At 42.4% G+C, this 22,924-nt stretch overlaps 1 protein-coding gene across 2 annotated transcripts in view; it reads right to left on the bottom strand.

Moving 5' to 3' along the window:
• The window catches only part of TRIM36 (tripartite motif containing 36), a 340,171-nt gene that overhangs the window by 105,198 nt on the left and 212,049 nt on the right, over positions 1 to 22,924 (bottom strand). For both annotated transcript variants that reach the window (XM_069226502.1, XM_069226504.1), the window contains exons 4-5: positions 8,036 to 8,182; positions 4,910 to 5,005 (exon numbers count right to left, since the gene is read on the bottom strand). In XM_069226502.1, the coding sequence (XP_069082603.1) occupies positions 4,910 to 5,005; positions 8,036 to 8,182 (243 nt within the window). The remainder of the gene's footprint in view (positions 1 to 4,909; positions 5,006 to 8,035; positions 8,183 to 22,924) is intronic.

Genomic DNA, 22,924 nt, shown 5'->3' with positions numbered 1-22,924 from the left:
CCCTACTGCAATTGTATTTGGAAGAAGATTCACATATGAGGCCCAGAGCTGGGGTTCAGACATAAACAAGTCTCCTGGGATATGGTCAGGACCACGTGTCTTTAAGAGCCTGAGGCCTTAAAAAAGCAGAAAGGATGTATTCTCAACTAAAGGAACTGTAAAACTTCACACTTGTATAGCGCACTACTCATCTGTTAGGGTCTCAAGGCGCTGTACGCATACCGCTGTGGAACCCCTCCTGGCTTTTCCCTGTGAGGCGTCCACTCCTGGGCACCCCCAGGGTGAAGCCAGGCATCCAAGCGCTGTCAGGGCCGTTGTGGAGATTAAGCAAGCTATTGCCCAGAGTTAAAGAGTGGGACCGAGGCGGGAATTGAACCCTGGTCAGATCTCTGCATCAGGGTCTGCCGCTCAATGTGCCTGTTATTGATGTAGCTCTGCAGAATTCCCAGTAGACTCAGGTAGTGAATATTAATTTGGGCTACCTTGAGCATAAAGTTCAGAGAAGTGTACCTCCCACCTCTTTGGTTGAATGTGATACTGCTTGTGATTTATGCTCCCAACAGTCCAGTGAGTATGTATGCCCCAAAAAGTCTGACTAACTTTGACTTTCAAGGCCTGAAGCATGTCCTGAGAGTTTTTGTTCTCCCAATTGCGCTTAGCCTGGATGAGCACTGCTTTATATCTAAAACATGCTGCACACATTTCTGAGTGATTACATTCACTAACAGCCCTTTTTAGGCCAATTTGCAGTCATGTGAAAACCACTTTGGATCGTTCAAGCTATTTCTGAGCTAGCTACATGACTCTTTATAAAAGATTCCCTGTAGTGTACTAAAGAAATGCTTATGGATATCTAAAATCGGAATGGCTGACTCAGGAATGTTCTGATACTATGATATAAAATGGACAAACCATTGATAGATCTCAGCATGAAATTCTTTATTCGCCAATACTCTAGGCCAGGAGATTCTTCTAAAGATATTTGTCATAATGGGTTCTAGACGCACAGCAGGACAGTTTAATGATGATCTCTTAAAATTGTTCCTGAATAGAGTAACAAACAGGGAAATATGTTCACCCTCACTGCGATAAACAACCTCCCTGTCAAGGAGCTTAGGCCGGTGACTAAAGTCAAGTAAGACATAATCAATAATCCTAGATTGCTGCCCCCAACCCCCGAACATAACCACGCTACCAAAATCAGAATGGGTTTCCCTATTGCATGCTCTCAAGCCCCATCCCACCACCATTGATACAATCTGCATAGCAGTGTTAGAGAAATGTTGCTGCAGTGCACCAGTAAGACTGGAGATACCCCACTGTTCATCCTCTTGTTCGGTTACAAGACCAGTAAGTAATGAGGGTAATAAATGGCAACTATTGCAATAGCTTGTTCTCCAATTATGACTGTCAGCATGTCATATCTTTCCTTTGTCTTGTTTTAGATTTATTTCAAGTCAAAAGTGACCTATTCATGAAAGTTTATGAATACCTCATTTGGTCATCTGCTCACCAACACCTTCTAATACGCTTGATAGAGCAGTGGTCTCAACGTTCTCTTGTCTTAGCCAGGCAGCTGTAGCTTATTCACATAAAGAGTAATCAGCAAGCAACTTCAGATTTGCTTTTTTCATTTCTGGGTATCAAGTTGTCCACGTTGAGTGAGACAATATCAACTACTGAAAAACACAACTTAATGAAGGATCAAATCTATGGTTTATTCAGAATACCTGCTCTACGGCTGTATATTACATAAGAAAACAAGGGTAATGCGGCTTGGACCCTTTATTTCAATATCCCCCTGCTCCCTACGTACTCCAAGAGATTCAACATAACCCACAATAGTGTTTCATACAGGTTATGGCCTCCAACATGAATGCTCGAGTTTTAATACTTTTGATATCCAGTCAGCCAATCTTGATTTTTCTTTTAGGAGTCTATTTTCTCTCTTCACCTTGCAGCTGTTCCACTGCTCTTGGTTTCACTGTCTTTAAACAATCACTATTTCATGTTAATTTCAGTTATCCACAGCAAAACTGTTAAGCTTTCTCTTTGAAATAGAAAAAGTAAGTCCACTGGATTTTGGTTCTACTCACTGATGCACTTTTGTGACAATCCCCACCTCCTATCTGTTGTGTACAATAGTTGCAAACAAGCCTTGAAATATTGAATTTTTGCTCCTAGGTATTCCTTCCAGTTGAGAAATATACGGTAAAGGTTATACTTGGTCAAGCTGTGCCATCTTATGTCAGTACCATGTTGCTTATACTTCCACTTCTTACTCACAAGCGTAGTCTACATCTGCCTTTGGGGCAACTCAGAGGAGATCCCTTAGTTTCAAGTGTATCCTTCATTGCTGAGAAGTGTTGGCAGGTCCTCCTTGGTCATGCAACCTTTGTTGCTACCTTATTACCTTATTACGTCTGTTCAAGGCATAGGTTCATTCTTTTTTTCGCTTGCTTTTCTTGATGCAGTTATCTTGAGATTTCCTGTGAGATGATTTCTTTGGCAGAATGCCCCTAACCCCATAACACATGCATAAACATTTTCTTCATCCCCACATCATGCAGGAAGTGGTACTAGCCTTCGAGGTTCTACAGGGCCGACAAAGTTTACATAAATACTCACTATCTGGTGATACTTCAGAGGTGATATGACAGATTCTGTCACCCAGTGTACTTGCCATTTAGATGACAGAAGTAGATCGAGCCTTGCCTCAGGATGGATTGCTCATTGCTAGTCAGTTGCCACTGTTCAATGCGGAGATTACTATTCTGAACAGCACCAGAAGCACACATTTAGATGTAGTAAATGATTAGAACTGGCTAGATATTTCTTTATACTGAAAACCATATGTCCATTTCATACTGTTCCTTACTATTCTTCAAGATTAAGCCTCAACTCCTCTGCTTTTCTATAATGAGAAGCAAGCCCAACCCAAAGATCTTGGCATACTGGAGTAGAATCATAATACCTGGATATTCTGAAGTATCAGGCACCATCAAAAATACTTTCAAACTATTATCCAGCACTCCTCCCCTCCCGACATCTCAGGATCACCACAGGTGAACCTACATACCAAGTATCTGTCCTCAAATCAAATGTTTTTTGTATTTTGTAAAGCCAATCAAGAAAAGTATAACCTACAAAAGGCCCTGCGGAAAACAAGTGCCTACTCTTCATCAAATTGTATAAAAGTAACCTTGGAAGTCTGCAACAGCCATACATTAAAGTTGGCCAGCTACCAGTCATGTATGTGTGGGATGGTAAGGCCCTAATATGCAAATAAAAAAACAACGAGGATCATCTTCCAATAAATGGTATATGGCAACTATTCAATGCTTGAACCATACAGCCCTCAGCACAAGTGGTGGTACAGGAAAGCAGCATATTATTAAACACTGCAAAAACGAGTCATACGTTTTAGTGGGGAAAAGGGTGAAATGGAAGGTGGGGCAATGGTCGGATAATAAATGTAACAAAGAAGGGCTCTGCATGTCAGGACAGATGGGTGCCGACAGAAGAAATGTAATTCATTCTGAAGCAGGAGCTGGGAGCACACTGCCAGCACATCCGAACCAGTCCTCCAAAGTGCACTGTGGTCAATGCAGATCCCTGTAATTATTAACAGTCACAAGTAAAAAAGGAGCACCAGTGTCAGCATAGCCACTGCTGGAAAACCTCAGACATGTTTTTTGGTAGTTGCCATTCACCAGGAGTGAGCAGTCTAAGTTTGGGGGTGCTTTGTATGCCGGTACTAATTTTTCAGATGAATTTCCACTCACTTTCTCTTTCAACGTGCAAAAATCACATATTTAGGGGAAGAGGAGGTAAAAATGTGGTTAACCATAGCACTTTCTCCTCAATTTATTAATATCAGCAGTGTCTGGAAGAGGGTGGTTAGGACTGCCCTAAAAATGCAACTAAGTTGCAAGGAAAAAGGGGTCAGTGCCTGGAGAAAGAACGGTTGTATAAACCATATTTTTCGCTTCTGCAAGGTTATGGCCACATAAAGCACTGCTCTTAGGTTTTAGGTGCACATTTTTTAACCAACTGCTCTCAGATGGAAGTTGTTGGAGTAAACAGTTAGTTGAAGACTGTAAAACTGTAAGGAGGCAACAGGAAATCTAACCACAAATATTGTGATAAAAACAACAGCCAAGGAACAGCTGAAGTCTTTAGCTTACCACACAGCATCAACGGGGCCCAGACTGGTGAAGAGGTGAGGGTGTCGGATACGCAGCTGTGAGACTCACCAAAACATGTAAATTACATGCAAATATATGTGTAATGTAAAGTATAAGATTTATGAAAGTGCCTGCACTTACTTTGCCATGTAATTACTCAATAACAGATGATCCAACAGAAAACAAGAGCATGCACAATGCCTACTTCCTTCCTCCAGCATGAAGGTCATAGTAAATAGCCGCACTGACATGCACTCCATTTCATGCCTCATGGTACGACCACATTGCAGGCTGATTGAAATTACATGCACATACATTACATGCTTATGCAGAATGTGAAACACTGCACATGCGGATAATGTGCATTTCAGTTCCTGTACACAGGAAAACTCTGTCATAGCCAGTCATGGTTTTCATATGAGAAAATATCACAGTAATATATGCACATTCCCAAATTATTTTGGCACGTGGACCTTAAAGACTTCACTGTTTGTTCTAGGTGGTGTTCATAGTTACAAACAATACTACATTACAAGTTAGACAAACGTACAGCTAGCATTTGAATTTTAATTCACTGTAGTTTCATTTCATTAAAAAACATGTAACCCCAAGCACTCATTATCCCCTAGGATTATCAAGAACATGTCTTCATTGTTTAAACAACATGAAAATGTATTATAACATTTGTATCTACCGGGTGATACAAATTAATCAAGTCTTACCTCAGTCTGTTTCATCAAATGCTCCAGCTCAGAAATTTGATTCTTCACTTCACTTTCCTTGCTGATTAGATAACTGATACCCTTTGACAGCTTCTCCTGTGGGCAAACCAAAAAGTGATGTCAATTTAGAAAACCAGTATTTCAATTTAACATTTTGGTAGGTGTCAATTTGGGTAGTTCATTCAAAGAAATCTTGCTGAGTAATCCTACTGCTTCAGATGTGTCAAAGCACAAAAATATAAAAAAATATTGCATCATTTCCAAACGTGCTATTTAATACAACTGTCATAGATACCAAGCATTATCACAATGGAAAGAGAAAAAAATAGTTATGAGTAACATTACCACTCATGAGCTAAAGAAAAGCTCATACTGAATAGAGAAAGTTCTCCAACCAATGCCGCAGACTAGAAAAGGAAAAGTTCACTTATCTGCACTCCACAACATATCACAACTGTGTCCCACTGCCGTGAATAATTTACCTGTTGTGTGACTTAAAACTCTATATAAAAAAGTATGCATACTTTATGAAACCCCAGCACCAAACCATGGATCAAATAACAAATAAGGTTTGTTACTAGTTCATGTGTTAGGAAATTATAGGCCTAATTCACTTGCCATTGCTAAGGATTCCAAGCCAAAATGTGAAGAAAAAAAGACTGAAATTAATAGTTGCAGATAAGATGCTCAATCTGGTGCATGCTGACAAATATACTTTATTTTAATAATTAGCACAGACGTGCAGTACGTTACTCAACACTGCATCTCTGGGGTTAACCAAGAGAAATAACAATCTTGGTTGTAAAGGCTCATTCATCAAAGGATACTCCGTTTTACACTGGTCGCAAATACTGAAAACCAGAGCCATTTTTAAACTGCACTCTCAGATTCGCACAATTACAAGGTTTTACACCACAAAATTACACTTAGGTTTGAATTTTATGAGTTGAAAAATAGTTTGTGGCTCACCAAATGGGTTTAGAGATGCATATTGAGACACAAACAGAAAGGATACGTGAAGGGGGGGAATGTTCTCATAACCACAAATTTGTTTGGCATGTTTCAATTGTTTTCAACTACAATTAGGGTCGCAAATCACTGATCACTTACCAATGCCACAAAGGACGTGGTAACTCATTCACAAAGGGACATCCCTTGGCGTTGGTGATCTCGAGGGCAGCGCAGAGTGGTCTATGGGACCAATGTGTGCTCTCCTTATAGTTTTTCCGTACTGTAAACTTTTTTTTTAAGCAGCACTAGTTTCTTCATTTAACAAAAAAAAGTTTGCGATTTAGGAATACAAACACTGAGATGTGGTCTGTTCCTTGCAGGAGATCATCCCTACATTTGTAGCCAATCAGCTGAAGTCATAAATAGTGACCTGCCAAATTAATATTTGTTAGGCAGGTCGCTCACCATCACCTGAAAGTTGATATTTGGCGATACATCTTATTAGTGCATAGATCGGATCACAAAATTAAAGACGTTGTAAAGGGTTGGTGCACAATTTGCAACCACTTTTTATGGCGAGGCTTTTGATATACCTGGCCTTAAGCTTTTAGTCCTTTCATTCCTTAGCCTGTCACAAACGTTCTTATCTAACAACTAAAGCAAGAGGAGAAGTGTTATTTTGATAACTGTACTACCACTGCTGGAAAACGCGGTTTGTGTTTTTTGGCCTGGCACTGTGGTACTGCTGTTACAGTCAACTACAGCAGATGTAACAAGATCCCTTAACCTTCTCTTTCTTTTAAATTAGGACTAACTGTTTGCTGGTACAAGATCTAGTGTAGTACTTGGAGGTTAGTATCCAAAGTGTTCATCCCGCCTGCCAATAAGACATCAACGTGTAATGAAAAATTGACATAGTAACTAGAATTGAAGAAATTAAAGAACTGAAAGCAACTGGTATCAGAAAATCTACTAAAAATATTTTCTTTGAAACATTCGGCAAAGCCACTCACTCTATTTTGAATCTAGAACAATCATTCACTCAAGAATGAAGTCCTAGTTTGCAGAATACAAACAAGACCCAAGCATATTTCAGAAAATAGGTGGGAATGGAGTTTCCCCTGCATGAGCATGACCTAATTCTCTAGAATTAACTACTAGTAGAATAACAGCACAGCAATGTTTAATGGTCATTAAGGGTGCCTCATTTTTGCTGAAAACAAAGGCTTTGCCCTCAAAACCATAAACCAGGGTAGAGCAAACATACTTGAGTGGACATCAAATCTCGGGCTTCACGTTAGCTGAGGAAAACTGCACAAGAAATAAGTGAATGTACCACTTACGGTACTATCTGACAGTTAATTTAAATATGGCTGGCGATTTTGAAAGCCAATATGAAACTGTCCACGAAACCAAGTTCATTTGTAATTTCGGAAAACATGGTACTTTCATACTTGAAAATGAACAATAATAAAAGTAGTGGTGTACCTGCTGTCAAATGGTTTCTGGGAAACCTACCCAACCTCTCTGCCACCACGGCACCTCTAGTGTATCCAATAGCTTTTCTGCAAGTACACATAAGATCTGAAGCTATGTGACAGCCCTCCCACAAACGGATCAATGGCAGCATGATGACTATCTACCTGCTGCTTCCCTTTTCTCGGGCCTTCTTGTCTGCTTGTCAGCCGTATCACAATCAGCCTGCCATTGACTTGTAGTGTACAAAAGCCCTGTAGCTCCGTGGCTGAGGTATTGCACTGCGTACACAATAAAGTCTATCAACTCGGTTTGTCCTTGGTAAGGTAACCTGCGTCATGCCTTCCTAGAGCAAAAGCCTCAGAGCCCAAAACCTGACAAAGCCAGAGACCAGTGTTCAGCGAACACCCAGAAGCCAGAAAAATTAAATGAATCAACTGATTATACAGGGCTTGATGGGATATGAAAATTCTTAGCTATCTATGCAGTGCAACGACAAAGTTCATTTCGAGAGTCGTTGCCTATATAACGCCATTTCTCTCACTGGTTTTAAATTTCACTTAAAAAAAAAAGTAGGGAAATTACATGTCTTCAAACAATACTTTTTTTCCTTTTAATTCATGCAATTTTAATAATTAATTTGCTATTTAAAAAAAACAAAAAAAAAAAAAGAACGAGCCAAAACGGATTGGGACTTACCTTCAAAGTTTTGTAGGCACTGCTCATTGTTGTCACCCTGTGATTTGCATGTGCCCCTCCTAGCTTACAAAGATGACAAACGGGTCTCCTGCATATTTCACAATACATGTTTACTTTTTCCATTTCGTGTTCAGGACACATCAAAACCTGGCATGAAAAAAAAAAAAAAAAAGTATCTATCTGTAAGCAACATTTTTTCAGAATACATGCTTACATGAACCACAATTGTGAGTCGTACTCATCTAGCATAAAGGTATCGAAGGTGAAAAGGACCACTTTTCATAATTCAGTTACTTAAACAGTAAAAACAATTGAACGTTGTGCCACAGATATAAGCAAGAATTCACACATTTTAAAACATACTGAATACTTACACGCTTAGTAGGGCTATCACATTAGTACACAATAATTTACCCTTTAATATCACTCCTCTGTAAGTTATCAAAAGCAAGTAAAATGAATCAAAGTTTGGCAATAATGCAGAGACCCAATATTAAACTGAACAAAACATAACATGGCTACATTTAACTTCTCTGGGGGACTACTTTTCAGCCTTTGTACAAAATACTTGTCCAAACCTCACGTGCACAGATTACCTGCCCAAAGCAAAGGTACACAAAAGGCTTGCAAGAGCTCAGAATGCCAGTTTCAGTTCATTTTCACCTCACTCTTGCCAAGATGTCCACCTGCACACTGCCCATCGGTCATGTACGCAAGATTTATCCTGATATCATTTGCTTATAATTCCTGCCATTACAGTACAGTTCGTAAAGTAATGTTCTTTAGTTCTTTGACCTAATATCGCTGACAATCACACAACATAATGCATCACGCAATAACCTGTGTTTAAACATAAAGAATGCATGGTTTGTTACGAGACAAAGCTAGAGAGACCACGTGCAGCACACTATGGGGGTCATTCTGACCCCGGCCGGCGGCGGAAGCCGCCGGCCTGGCTAGAACCTCCAGAATACCGCTGCGCGGTCAAAAGACCGCCGCGGTTATTCTGCGTTTCCCGCTGGGCGGGCGGGCGACCGCCAGAAGGCCGCCCGCCCGCCCAGCGGGAAACCCCTTCCCACGAGGAAGCCGGCTCCGAATGGAGCTGGCGGAGTGGGAAGGGTGCGACGGGTGCAGTTGCACCCGTCGCGATTTTCAGTGTCTGCATGGCAGACACTGAAAATCTTAGTGGGGCCCTGTTAGGGGGCCCCTGCAGTGCCCATGCCAGTGGCATGGGCACTGCAGGGGCCCCACGACACCCCTTACCGCCATCCTGTTCCTGGCGGTGACAACCGCCAGGAACAGGATGGCGGTAATGGGGGTCGGAATCCCCATGGCGGCGCGGATTCCCCAGGGCAGCGGAAAACCGGCGGTACACCAACGGTTTTCCGTTTCTGACCGCGGCTGTACCGCCGCGGTTCAAATGCCCATGGGAGCACCGCCAGCCTGTTGGCGGTGCTCCTGCGGTCGTTGACCCTGGCGGTTTTTACCACCAGGGTCAGAATGACCCCCTATATGTTCCCACGTCGCTACTGTTCTTGAAACTTGTTTTTATTTCTACAGTTTATACAGCGCGTACCAGAAGCTCGAGGGTGTCGGAGTATTTTACAAAAGATATACACATTAACGAGGTAAAAGGTGGGAAGTATGACGTGGTTACAACATATACACTTCAGGCGCAAAAATAGTACATTTCATTACGGGATTAAGAGTTAATGTTTACAGTACTACTGGTGGTGTTGCTGGAACATTCATTGTTTCAGGTCATTTTCGAAGGTCTCCAAGCACAAGTTTACACACACTGCGGGAGGGATTTTCGGGATGTTTTCCAGAGAAGGATGAAGAGATAGATCTTGGTTTCTTGAGCTGTGGGGATTCTAAAAAGAAGGATTCCATACTTCGTACGGTTGGTCTGAGCCCGAAGGGGAGACGTTTTGTGGCTATGTATCTTGGGGACCCCTGTGCATGGCTTTGTGGTCTATGCAAACATTTTTTAAAACACTTCTGGCTTCTTATGGGAGGCCAGTTGCTTCTATTCGACGGCTATAAATGCTTTGTATCAATAACACTGTTTCACACTTTTACCGTTACATGTATGGTTTAGGTCCTTCTCAGCCAATCAAATAATTATTATCGCATTTATAATTTTTCTTGTCTTACATTCCACTTACCTTTATGTCCTACAGGCACATCACCGTTGTTTATTTTATTACTCAATGCATGTGACTCGGCTCATCTTCTCATATGTCTAAGAGTTTATACAAATTACGTTAAAACTTTGCCAAGCTTTGAATAGATTTGTGCCCAGAGATCCCTCCAACAATATTTCAACAGTATCAGGTGGCCAAGGACGTGTAATGTGGTCACACTGTATAAATGATCACTTCAGATAAACCCGAGATGGTTGTGGTGGGAGGTAGTGATGAGCTCCAGAATTCAACATATAGGCCAGGTGGCAACTGCACTGACCCAATGTCAAATATCTGGGTAAAGATGTCAGGTTAATACTTGCTTAACAGGTCAAAGTAGTATCCAGTGCATGCCTTTCACCACTACAAGTGCTTCGAAACACTTGCTTGCCCTTTTTAGATGTATTCTCTCATAGGTAATTGGCAGGTATCACAATTTCCTACAGATGATGGTAACTCATGACATAATACATAATTTCATGTCTACAAATAATCCTGAATGGGGCTGCTGGGCTGTTAATTGGTGTATTCAGAATCAATTATATTCTAAAGGGACTTCGAGAGCTACACTGGTTGCATACTCACGACAAAGCAAAGTTTAAAGATTTAAACACTGGTCCTCTGGCCTTTCAGCATTCAGGATCCTAATTAATGTGGGACACTTCTATCCCATTGACATGACAACTTTCAATTTCTATACATTTTCTAGATGGTTTGTGTTTAAGGAAAGAAGACCACGATTAAGGAACGTTATGATCCTTGCTAGAAAAATGCGGAACAGCTTACCGGCTCACAAAAGAACAATTGCCAATCATCAACAGTTTGGAAGCTCCTAAAGACTTAGCTGTTTAATTACTGATGAAAGAATGCCAATAGTGTACAGGAACATGCTGCACAATCTGAAAGATTAGGCACTAATTTTTCTCAAATCCCTAAAACTGATAAACACAATAATCATGTTTTAATAGACGTCCTTCAAACATGCAGACGCACAGTATCTTTTCATTCAAACAAGAAAAATTGCAAAATGTTTTAATAGATTCTTTTTAGAATCACCAGCAAAAGACCATCTGCATAGGATGCAAACTAAATTCTCTCAAGTAATTGTGGCGGGCTCAATGGTACAGAGGACGCGGACTCCGATTTCAGGGTGGCCCTATAAGGGCCTAACACAATCTCTTTATTACAGTACTGAGTATATAGTTATAATGACTGTAAGTCTTTCCAGTTTCTCTTGGGGAGGGGGTTTCTTGTCGTAACTTGATTGGTTTTTGTCAGTCTTTAATTTTCTTTCTTTTCCTCTTTAGGCGGCGTCTTCCGTACTGTTGCTTCTTGATTTCCATGTGCTCTCAAAACAAAAAAACAAGAAGATATCTCCAGGTAAGTGGGACAAATTTAGATGTCTCTAAGATGTTCATATAGGTGTGGGAGGGTGAGGGAAGGAACTAGGGGAGGCAGTGCATTAACGAAGGTTGGCAGCCAAAAAGGAGGGAACGGATTGTTATAGTGCCTGGATTAGGTTGGTGACAGGCTGGGAATAGCACCAGTGGTTCCCCGATCCCCAGCACAACCCGCCCCGTTCCCTTTATGTCCTCCCTGGTGTCCTTACTCCCCCCCTACCGCTCCCTTATTCCCCTTATGACGGTTTCCCTGGAATATAGCCCGTACCTTGTTCAGCCACGACCCTCCTGGGTCGTGGCAGGGTTCATCTCCTCCTTGAGGCTTCCCTCTGGCTCCACTGTTTGTGCTGGGCTTCTTCTCCTCGCCGCACGTTGTGCTGGTTTTCCTCTCCTCGCCGCGCGTTGGGCTGGTTTTCTTCTCTTTGCCGCGCTTTCCGTTGGACTCCTCTCCGTTTTGGCCGTCTTCCTCCGTACCGCGTTCCGCTCCTCGTCCTCCCTTGGCGTCCTCTTCCTTTTCCCCTGCTGCAACCCGGAAGTCCGGTGTCGGCAGGCCGCTCCGCCCCCACGCGTCTCCTAGGTGACGCCTAACGGGGCTGCAGGAGGTGCGCGATCGGCGCCATTCCAGCGCTTCGGTAGGCGAGGTGGATGACACCCGCCTACAGTAATATATTGCCATATCCTTCCCTTTGTAAAATAAGCAGAATTGTTCAATTTGGGTGTTAAAAGAAATGTTGTGTTTACTTCATTTAAAAAAAGAGAAAACCCTAGAAAATGAATAAAACAAATGTGTCCTCGTCCAGTTAGTGACTATTTATGCAGAGTTAATTCTTTGGTTTGCAGTTCTCTCTAAAGAAGGTATTCAGAGAAGTTGTGAAAATTATTAAGTAAGCAATATATAGTGGGCAACAGGTGAAAGGGAGGCAGATGGTACTTTTTTCGGACTAGTGCCCTACATCTCCAGTATGAATAAAACAGTTCCAAATAATAGAAAAGGAGTTGCGGTCCCTTGGTACTGCTTTCTGCATTTGATATCTGCCAAAACTTCAGAAGGTAAAAGAGGGCAAGATTTTCAGTGTCACACAAGTGCACGCAAGACCTTTTGGAGAAGAAGCTAAAAGAAGCCGCAAAGTCAGAGTTAAATCAGATGTTTCCAAAGAGAAGGTTTTTGATTTGTACTGCATTATTTCTCCACTTGTACCATAAGGCCAGATTCAGGCGCAGGCTTCCCCAGTGTGTTCCTGTGGAGACTGGAATGTCCACTGCATGGTGTACAGTCGTGTTCACCTGCCCAGAGTTCGAGAATAAGGGTATTTGTTATCTTGGTTTGTGATTTTGTCTCTAGCCTCTTACTGATCTATTGTGGGCAGAGAACTTGGCCTGTCCATTAACATGAGTAAGGTCCTGGATTGGTCTTGTAACCTGGAGGGGAGGCGCACCATTCGTGCTCTCATGTTACTGACAGTGGACTACTGTTATAGGTTTGGCAGTGTATCTTGTTTTGTGAATCCGTTATTGTGATTAAACCTTTTTTATTTGTGTCACTGAGTGGAGGCCTACTGTCCAACTCGAGTTAAATTATGTCAGAAAATAGAACAATCATAAAGGAATCTTCAGTTTGCAGTAACTAGCACAAAGAAAAGTATTTAGCTGACAAAACAGTGAATTTTTGAAGGAAGAACCTTTTCTATCCCCACCTCTGAAGCTTCCCCCCTCTAGCCCGCTGATTAACGGTTACTCAAACAATGTGAACATCCAATGGGTAGACATCAGCATAATAATGGTACAACATCTTTCGCTTCTAGGATAAAAGCATAAGAATTATAATTGCCGTCCTCCCCAATTAAATAGTCAATTTGCGTAATCATAATGACCCAGAACAACCCAAACCAGTTCCTCTATTCACTAGTATATCCACTATAACCTGCCACTGGCTTTCAAACTTATTGTCCATATCATGAAGCCCCCATGTTAGTTTCGTCATGGCTATCAACACTCATATCTTATCCGCAGAGTCATAGACTGTTGGAATACTTGGGGATTTCCATCTCTGCGCTAATAACACTTTGGGGACTATGATCATGTTTAATATAAGCCTCTAGTCCCCATCAACACTGCTGTAACAATCAGGAGGCATGCATGGCTCAGGTCCTTAGGGTTCAAACCCAAAATCCAACAAGCTGTGTTGAATATGCCGTTCAACAAAAAACAGCTTTTCAGCCCAGAGGTGGACACTGCAATTGAATAAATGCATAAGGATTCAGACACCGCAAAAGCGATGGGTGCACTATACACCACACAAAACAGGGGATCCTTTCAGAAAACCCAGTTTAGAGGTGGATTTAGGGCTCAAACTGCAGAGGCATCCACATTACAGCAAAAACCGGCCTACCAACCTCAATACCGACAAGGTGGTTTTAAGAGCACATATAGAGGCCAGTACCCAAGAGGTAGAGGGAAATATCAAACACCTAAACAAGCCTCACAACACAGTAAACAGTGACTTGTTTTATTCCCTTCCACTCCACACCTCCCCTGTGGGAGGGAGACTGCAAAAGTTCCACACCAATTGGCAAAACATTACCAGAGACAATTGGGTATTATCAATTATCCGCAATGGCTACTGCCTAGAATTGATACAAACTCCACCAAACATTCCACTAAAACCACACAAACTATCCATAGAACACATCATTCTGTTCCAGGAAGAAGTCAAATCTCTATTACTCAAACAAGCAATGAAACCTGTGCCACAAAATCAAGTAGGAACGGGAGTTTACTCGCTGTATTTCCTCATTCCCAAAAAGGATGGCACCCTAAGGCCAATATTAGATCTCAGGACCCTCAATATTTACATCCTGTCAGAACACTTTCAGATGGTAGCTCTCCAGGATGTTATCCCACTAGTTCAAAAACACGATTTCATGGCAACATTAGACCTCAAGGATGCGTATTTTCATACACCCATCCATCCGGCGCACAGAAAATATCTCAGGTTTGTCATTCAAGGAAAGCACTATCAGTTCAAAGTGTTACTCTTTAGAATAACAACAGCTCCAAGGGTATTCACAAAGTGCCTAGCAGTAGTCGCAGCCTACCTAAGAAGACAACATATACATGTCTTTCCATATGTAGAGGATTGGCTGATAAAATCAAACAGCCATACACAGTGTCAAAACCATGCACATTACGTAATACAAACCCTGCACACGCTGTGGTTCTCAATAAATTACCAAAAGTTGCAACTACAACCTGCACAAATACAACAGTATTCAGGGGCAAATCTAGATACTCAAAAAGCGCTAGCAAGTCCAAATACGCAGAGAATACAAGCATTCCAAATCGTAATTGCACAAATACAGACAGGTCAACAGTACACTGTCAAATTTGTCATGAAAATGTTAGGAATTATGGCATCATGTACTGCAATTGTTCCACATGCAAGACTAAATATGCGGCCCTTACAACAGTGCCTTGAACAACAATGGTCGCAAGCACAGGGTTAACTTCAAGATCTGGTGTTGATAGACCGCCGAACAGAGGTGGAATTCCACAAATCTAAACAAAGGGCGGCCATTTCAAGACCATGGTTCTCAGACCATAATTACAACAGCTGCATCAATGATTGGTTGGGAAGCTCACCTCAACAGTCACAACATCCAAGGACAATGGGATGCCCAACACAAACAGCTACACACAAATCACTTAGAGTTGTTAGCTGTCTTCCTAACACTCAAAGCTTTTCAGCCTCTTCTCACTCACAAGAATGCCCTCATCAAAACAGACAACATGACCACCATGTATTACGTAAACAAGAAGGGAGGGACACATTCGTCCCCAACTCTCCCTCCTAGCTCAAAAAATGTGGAAATGGGCAGTACACAACCAAATTCTCCTGGTAGCACAATACATTCCAGGGATACACAACCAATCGGCAGATGTTCTCTGCAGAAATAATCAACAAACACACGAGTGGGAGATTCACCCTCAGGAATTTCAATGGGGAACACCAAACATAGATCTGTTCGCCACCAGGGAAAACGCAAAATGCCAAAACTTCACATCCAGACACCCACATCCCCTATCCAAGGGCAATGCTCTATGGATCAATTGGTCAGGGATATTTGCTTACTCTTTTCCCCTGCTCCCACTCATTCCATTTCTAGTCAACAAATTGAGTCAAAACACACTCAATATGATACTCATAGCACCAACGTGGGCACGTCAACCTTGGTACACAACATTGTTAGACCTGTCAGTAGTACCACACTCCAGACTCCCAAACAGACCAAACCTATTGACACAAACCAAAGGGCAGATCAGGCACCCAGATCCCAACACACTCAATCTGGCGATTTGGCTCCTGAGGTCATAGAATTTGGGTATTTACAACTACCATCAGAATGTATGGAAGTGATTAAGCAAGCAAGAAAACCCACTACTAGACAGTGCTATGCTAACAAATGGGAAATATTTGTATATTACTGCCAATCTAAACAGATTGCCCCTCTTACAGCATCAATACAAGCTATTGTATGCTGTTTACTTAATTTACAAAAATCAAATTTAGCATTCTCTTCCATAAAGAAATATCTTACTGCAATTTCCGCATATTTGTAAAATGTACTGCACAGCTCTTTATTTAGAGTTCCTGTTATCAAAGCCTTCAAGGAAGGCTTAAAATGCATCATTCCACACAGAACACCTCCAGTTCCTTTGTGAAATTTAAATATAGTGCTTACGCGACTTATGGGTCCACCATTTGAACCTGTGCACTCTTGTCAAATGCAGTTCTTAACATGGAAGTTTGCCTTCCTAGTCACAATTACATCATTGCGAAGAGTTAGCGAAATTCAAGCTTTCACTATTGAAGAACCTTTCATACAAGTACACAAACAAAGTCGTACTACGAACTAACCCTAAATTTCTTCCTAAAGTAGTGTCACCTTTTCATATCGATCAAACAGTGGAACTACCAGTCTTCTTCCCACAGCCAGATTCTGTGGCAGAAAGAGCTCTACATACATTAGACATTAAAAGAGTACTAATGTACTATATCGATAGAACAAAACCATTCAGAAAAACTAATCAGCTGATTGTAGCTTTCCAAAAAGCCCATAATGGTAACCCCATTTCAAAACAAGGTTTAGCAAGATGGATAGTAAGATGCATCCAAACATGCTACGTTAAAGCCAAAAGACAACTCTTAGTTACTCCTAAAGCACATTCCACAAGGAAGAAAGGTGTTACAATGGCCTTTTTTGGAAACATACCAATGGCTGAAATATATAAAGCAGCTACTTGGTCAACACCACATACATTTACTAAACACTATTGTGTAGATGTTTTAGCAACACAGCAAGCCACAGTAGGTCAAGCTGTACTTAGAACATTATTTCAAACAACTTCAACTCCTACAGGCAAACCACCGCTTTTATGGGAGGACTAACTGCTTTGTAGTATATGCACAGAATGTGTATCTGCAGCTACACATGCCATCGAACGGAAAATGTCACTTAGCCAGTGTACATCTGTTCCGCTGCAGATTCACATGCACCCTCCCACCTCCCCGGCAGCCTGTAGTCGTTTAAGTGAACATTTGTACATATGTAGGTATATATATATTTAACATTCCATTAGCATGGACATCTCTTTTCTTTATACTCTATTACTCCTGCCTTACCCTCTGCGGGAAAACAATCTAACATGGAGTCAATGCTCATGGGCAAGGGAGCCGAAGAGGAGGAGTCACTCGATCTCATGATTCGAAAACACTTCTTCAAAGAAAAACAACTTGTAACACTCCAAGCCCAATACTAGATCGCAGAAGTATATCCACAGCATGTGTATCTGCAGCTACACATGCCATAGAACATATATATATGTGCACATCCTTGCTAATGTTAAGTTGAGGAACCCTGTACAACCAAGACAAGAGAAACCTTCCCAAATGGGATTTTGTTCTGGGCAGTGTGTTCACCCCCCAAAATGAGTTCTTTCTGCCTCAGTGCCAAGATTCCCCACCTCATAAAACAAACCCAAGAGGAAGGTTCTGGTAACCTTGCCCCTCCCTTCAAGTAAGTTATGAAATTCAAGGTCAGGCTGTACTAGGTCTGCATCGAAAACATGCAAAATAATGGGCCCTGCCCCAATGCGCATTACAGAGACAGAGGAGCAGTACTTTTCCATAATGAAAACATTTCCAAGCGGAGACGGTCTTATCACGTCTACTGTGCAGAATCCCCATGTTATGTTCCTGCACAGTGCAACCCAGTGCTGATGAGAAGAAGCGCAAACACTTTCTATGTGGAAAACAAACTTTGTGACGGCAAGCACCTGAAGCTAAGATAAGCACAAAATGGAGTCAGTAGTCAAGATAGAGTCAGTGATTACATACAGACAGCATTACAGGTCCCCAAAGACTTGTTTACATCGACTGAATTCTTTAATTATTCCCCTATGAAATGCGTCTCGCAACATCCTACAGCAGAGATCAGCCCATCGCACGAAGCCTTCCTTTACAGTACCTGGAGAGAAGTACACATTTCCCTGCCGGGGGTAAAAGAAGGATGGGAAAGAAGTGAGGTTGTGATATCTGATTAGGGTATCCTTGATCTCAAAAGCAGAATTAAGAATGTTAGAAACATAGCAAACTGATGGCCTCACATATTTCAGAAGCCATGGTATGGCTTTGGGCGCCCGGGCCATTACTGCAGTATCTCTGTATACCCAACGATGCTCTGTTTCACAGAGTGAAAATTCAAAGAAAAATAGAAGCTGGGCTCCCTGATAATATTTTAAAATGCCCACAAGGCCCAGCCTCCCGACCTCTTAGATACAGTCAGTACATTCTTGGGAACTCTGACTCATTTCCCACCCAATGTAAATCGGTCTATGGACTTCTGTAAGACATCTGTTTCAGCCTCCTCTGAGAACTTAACAGGAAGTGCTGGGAAGAGGTTGAGTAGCCTGGGAACTATATTTTGTTTAATTACTGCCACCCTCCCCAGACATTGAATAAATAAAGGATTCCCACAAAGAAGGTTGTTTTGATAATATGAAGGAGGCGGTGGTAAGTTGCCACACAGAGCAACAGACCAGGTTGCGGAGTGATACACACCACCCAGGTTTTAAGTGTTTTATTCACTCTCCGGCGCAGTGGAAGCATGCTTCTCCTCTCAGATGCCAAGCCTACACTAAGCATTTATGATTTATGTATGTTTACCTTGAAACTCAACATCCTGTTAAAGGTCTCCAGGAGTTCCACCACTTTGGGAATGGAGCACAATGGATCGGTCAGCCTGAGAAGGATATCAGCAGCAAACAAGTGAATGGTGTGTTGCTCCTCTCCAAAAGGCATACCCACAATCTCTGCAAGCTGAGTGAGCCAGTTTTATTGGCCTGCTCAGAGAATTTCCGCTAAAGATACAGCAAGGCCTTCTTGGATTTTTCTGTAGCGAGGAGATCAATTTTCCCTTTAAGGGAAATAGCCTTGTTCAAGTCTTTCAGGGAGCATGTTTCTCCATGGTGGCTTGAGACAGCCTTAAGCTCCACTTCGAGGGCTGCTCTATAATCCCTATAAATCTGGTGCTGTCTTGCCCTCTCAACAATACACTGCCCTCTAAAGACTGTTTTAAAGGCATCCCATACTACATAAGGCAGATTCTCACTCTTGTTGTTCACCCTGTATGATTGTGTCTCTCAAAATTGTATGGGATAAGCTATCTTGGAGTGAGGATTTCTCAAATGTCCAGTAGGGACAGCTATGGTGCATATGTCGTATTCCCTCCCACATTACCTAGCCTGATCCAACATCTTTATCCCATTATGCGTGACTGCTTCTGTAAATTCTAAGACATCTGGGGTACCCCATACAAGGTCAACCCAGGAATATGACCTATGTACATATGGCAAAAATGAACTCCTCCTTGTCTGGGTGTTTACTTCTCCATATGTCCGCTAGGCCAAAGTCCTTCATTCCCTGCAACAATGTCAGTAACACTGTGCCCTGGATATGCCGGTCATGTTGGCATCTAGACAGTAGAGGGTCAGAAACTGATTTAATATCTCTATCCCATATCAGACTAGTCTGATCCCAGTTTGCAAGCTGCTTTATAAGCTGCATCCAATAATGGTCAAGACCTTTCTTGGGGACGTAGAATTCAAATATGTTACATGGTTTCCCAGGATGACCGCCCTCAATATTAATGTAGCGCCCTTCAATGCTGTCCTTGACCAATTTAACTACTTCAAAGGAAAAGTCCTTACATATTATAAGCCCGCCTTTCTTGATCTTAGTGGCAGCAAAGGACTGGATGAGGTGTAGTATGTTTTTCATCATGTGGATATAAGCTAACCTCAGAAGTGTCTCCTGGAGACACAGGATGTCTGAAGCAGCCTCCCTTTCTCTCCAATCCTTGTTGAGTTTAACGGGGGCATTTACACCGTTGACATTTCACATCACAACTTTAACCATCACTTAGATTGTCCAGGGAAGTCAAAGGGACCATTATGGAGCACAAATCTCACCCCTTCAGATGTATGTAGTACTGAAACATGCAAAAAAAAAACGAAAAAAACAAAAAAAACATTTGTGACCATAACTATATCGATGAACAGGTAATCATATAAGAACTGGGTTCTTTTACACTCCCCAGCTCTCCTACCTAGCCTTTCTCAACCCTCACCCAACCTCCTTCCTTCAAACCCCATACTTTGTGAGGAAGGGATCAGTTTAAACAAGCCTTATAATTGTCCACTCCCAGAGCATTTCGTCTGCCAAAATCCAATGATAAAATATTGGTTTAGAGAAGAAAATGTTCTTAGGTAAATGGGAGTGCTGGGTGGCTGGCTAGAAAGCACCTGTGTGAGAGCTCAGCAGAGATGCTCCATATTAGGTCTCCGCCTTCGCCATTTCACCAACCCTCCCACCCCTCAACTGGGATACCTCTTAACTTCATACATGAAATGCTCATCCTCCTCTTTGTTAGAAACAGAGTTCCCAAGCCAGACCATTGTGCGAGGGGGAAAAAAATAAAAAAATCAAGACCATAATTTAAGGTGATTATGCTGAAATCAAGGTCTTCAATTTCATTTTTAGCAACCAGGAAGGTGTTCACCAGACTGCACAAGGGACGGCAGGGTTGAGGGGTAAACTTGAGGTTGTGATAGCAGCAACATCTGTGGGGGAGCAGTTGTTATAACTATGATTCCAATATCTGGCAGATACGAGGTGGTATTTACTGGAGATAAGAGAGTAGTGGCTGCCAGACAGCAGCACTGATGCTGCAGAAGATAGGAACGCAACATGAGAGTTAAAGTCAGCCGCAGTGGAAAAAGGCCTGAGAAGGGGCGCATCAGAGACAGCGGCAGTGGGGAGGTGGTTCAGAGAGGCTGCATCAGAGACAGCAGCAGTAGAGAGGGCTTGACAGAGACTGCATCAGAGACGGCAGCATCAATACTAGACTTGGCTCGGCTGCCAGAATAGGAGAAAGCCACACTGGGAAGGAGACTGCTTGAGAAGAGTATCAGCACCAGAGACAGCAGCACCTCGGCTGCCAGAATAAGAGAAAGCCAAACTGGGAAGGAGACTGCTTGAGAAGAGTATCGGCACCAGAGACAGCAGCACTGGGAGGGGCTGCAAGAGCAGCACCAGTGTCAGAGATAGCCAGGACGCAGGGATTGCAGGTGATGGGATAGCAGCACCATACACAACGGGAGGAGGTGCACAACATTGGGTGGGTGGAGATGGAAGGGTTTCCCAGCACAGGGAGGGCAGTCTGCAACACAGACAGATATTTTGAAATGGTGCAACCATCTCAGGACAGGTAGTATGTTCAACTTGTCCACACTCTGAGAAGAAGCACACATGATTTTAATATAGGGGAGCACCCATCCATTCCCCTATATACCGTCTATCTATCCCTGGGTAAAGTGGGGTAACAGCAGCAGGTGCAAGAGGTACATGAGGGAAACAAATGCCCGGAGGTTACGTGCAGGGACGGTCCAGGCCTTTTCATATTCACTTGTTACTATAAGGTTGCTGGATTTCGGTGAACTCTACACTTGGAAAAAACTGCATTTTTGTTTTTTTAACAAGTCTCTCCTTCCGTATTGCTATCTAAGGCACATTTCGGAGTAGGATATCTATGCCTCTTATCAGCACCAGCAACTGAGGCCACTCATTACAGAGCTGGGAGCTTATAGACCTGTGCTCTCTCTCTCCTCCACAATCCCACAATCCACAGCCCAATAAGTAACACACCGGGATTAGTAACTACATTACTGTTACTAAAAGCAAGTAACAATACAGAAAATACACAAAACAGAAATGATGGTCATTAAAATAACGTGCCACAAAAATGCAAATGTTTGCTGCAAAATATATATCTTAGCGCTGCAAAGTTTCCTAATCCATCTCACAATATACTGAGGGAGGTCTGAATTTAGCCTGAAGTGGGTCAACCTGCTTTGCCTGAAAGCAGGTGACGAAATTAGGCCAACAGTCTAAGTAAATCAATTTTGCAGATGGGTAGCGACAACCAAAATGACATCTACCACCAATGATACAGCAAAAGCACTGCACTGGGCCAATTCAATCACTGCGCACAGAATGTAAATTGCAGAGGTGCAGGTGTAACACCCTGCCCTGTTGTGGTTCAGAAAATCCTCCTGAATAGGAAGTTAAAGAGAAGGGCAGATACAGAGGGTTAGTAGTTCTGAATAACAGACCCTCCTGTCTCAATCAGGGGCCATAACAATTGGATGTGCTTGGTCCTGCCAGACTTCCTTCAGTACCCATGATATCAACAGTGGAAGTGAAAATTACAACAAGATAAACATAGGCAGAAGATGCCCCCCTTGAGACCCTCAAATAGGAAACTCTAGCTCACAAAAGGAAGGGCACAGAGTGTGTTAAAAGGAAATAAAAACATCAACCAAGGGCATGCCCCACCAAGCGATAATAGCATGTGCAAACTAAAGGTGCAGATACTATTTTTGATTTGCAATACATTGCATGTTGGGCTCTTCTCTCCTGATGTTGAGGGACTCGCTGTCAGGGACACATTGTGAGCATCCATCCACCACAACAGCCTCAAAGCCCTGAGACAGCAGGCATGAGAACCCACCATGCCCGATTATTGAGGCAACACATTGTCATCATCACTTTGATCGACTTGTCCTTGACTGAAGAAAGAAAATACCTTGCCCACCAGGCGGATGGCATACAGTTCCAAAAGATTGCTGTTCCATGGAGATCAGAGGCCTCTTATCTCTACATTGTCTAGGTGACCGTCCCAATTCAA

The sequence above is a fragment of the Pleurodeles waltl genome, chromosome 1_1 (genome assembly GCF_031143425.1).
Source record: "Pleurodeles waltl isolate 20211129_DDA chromosome 1_1, aPleWal1.hap1.20221129, whole genome shotgun sequence".
NCBI lineage: Eukaryota > Metazoa > Chordata > Amphibia > Caudata > Salamandridae > Pleurodeles > Pleurodeles waltl.
The sequence above is the reverse complement of the archived record's forward strand: the minus strand, read 5'-3'. Positions and strand labels throughout refer to the sequence as shown.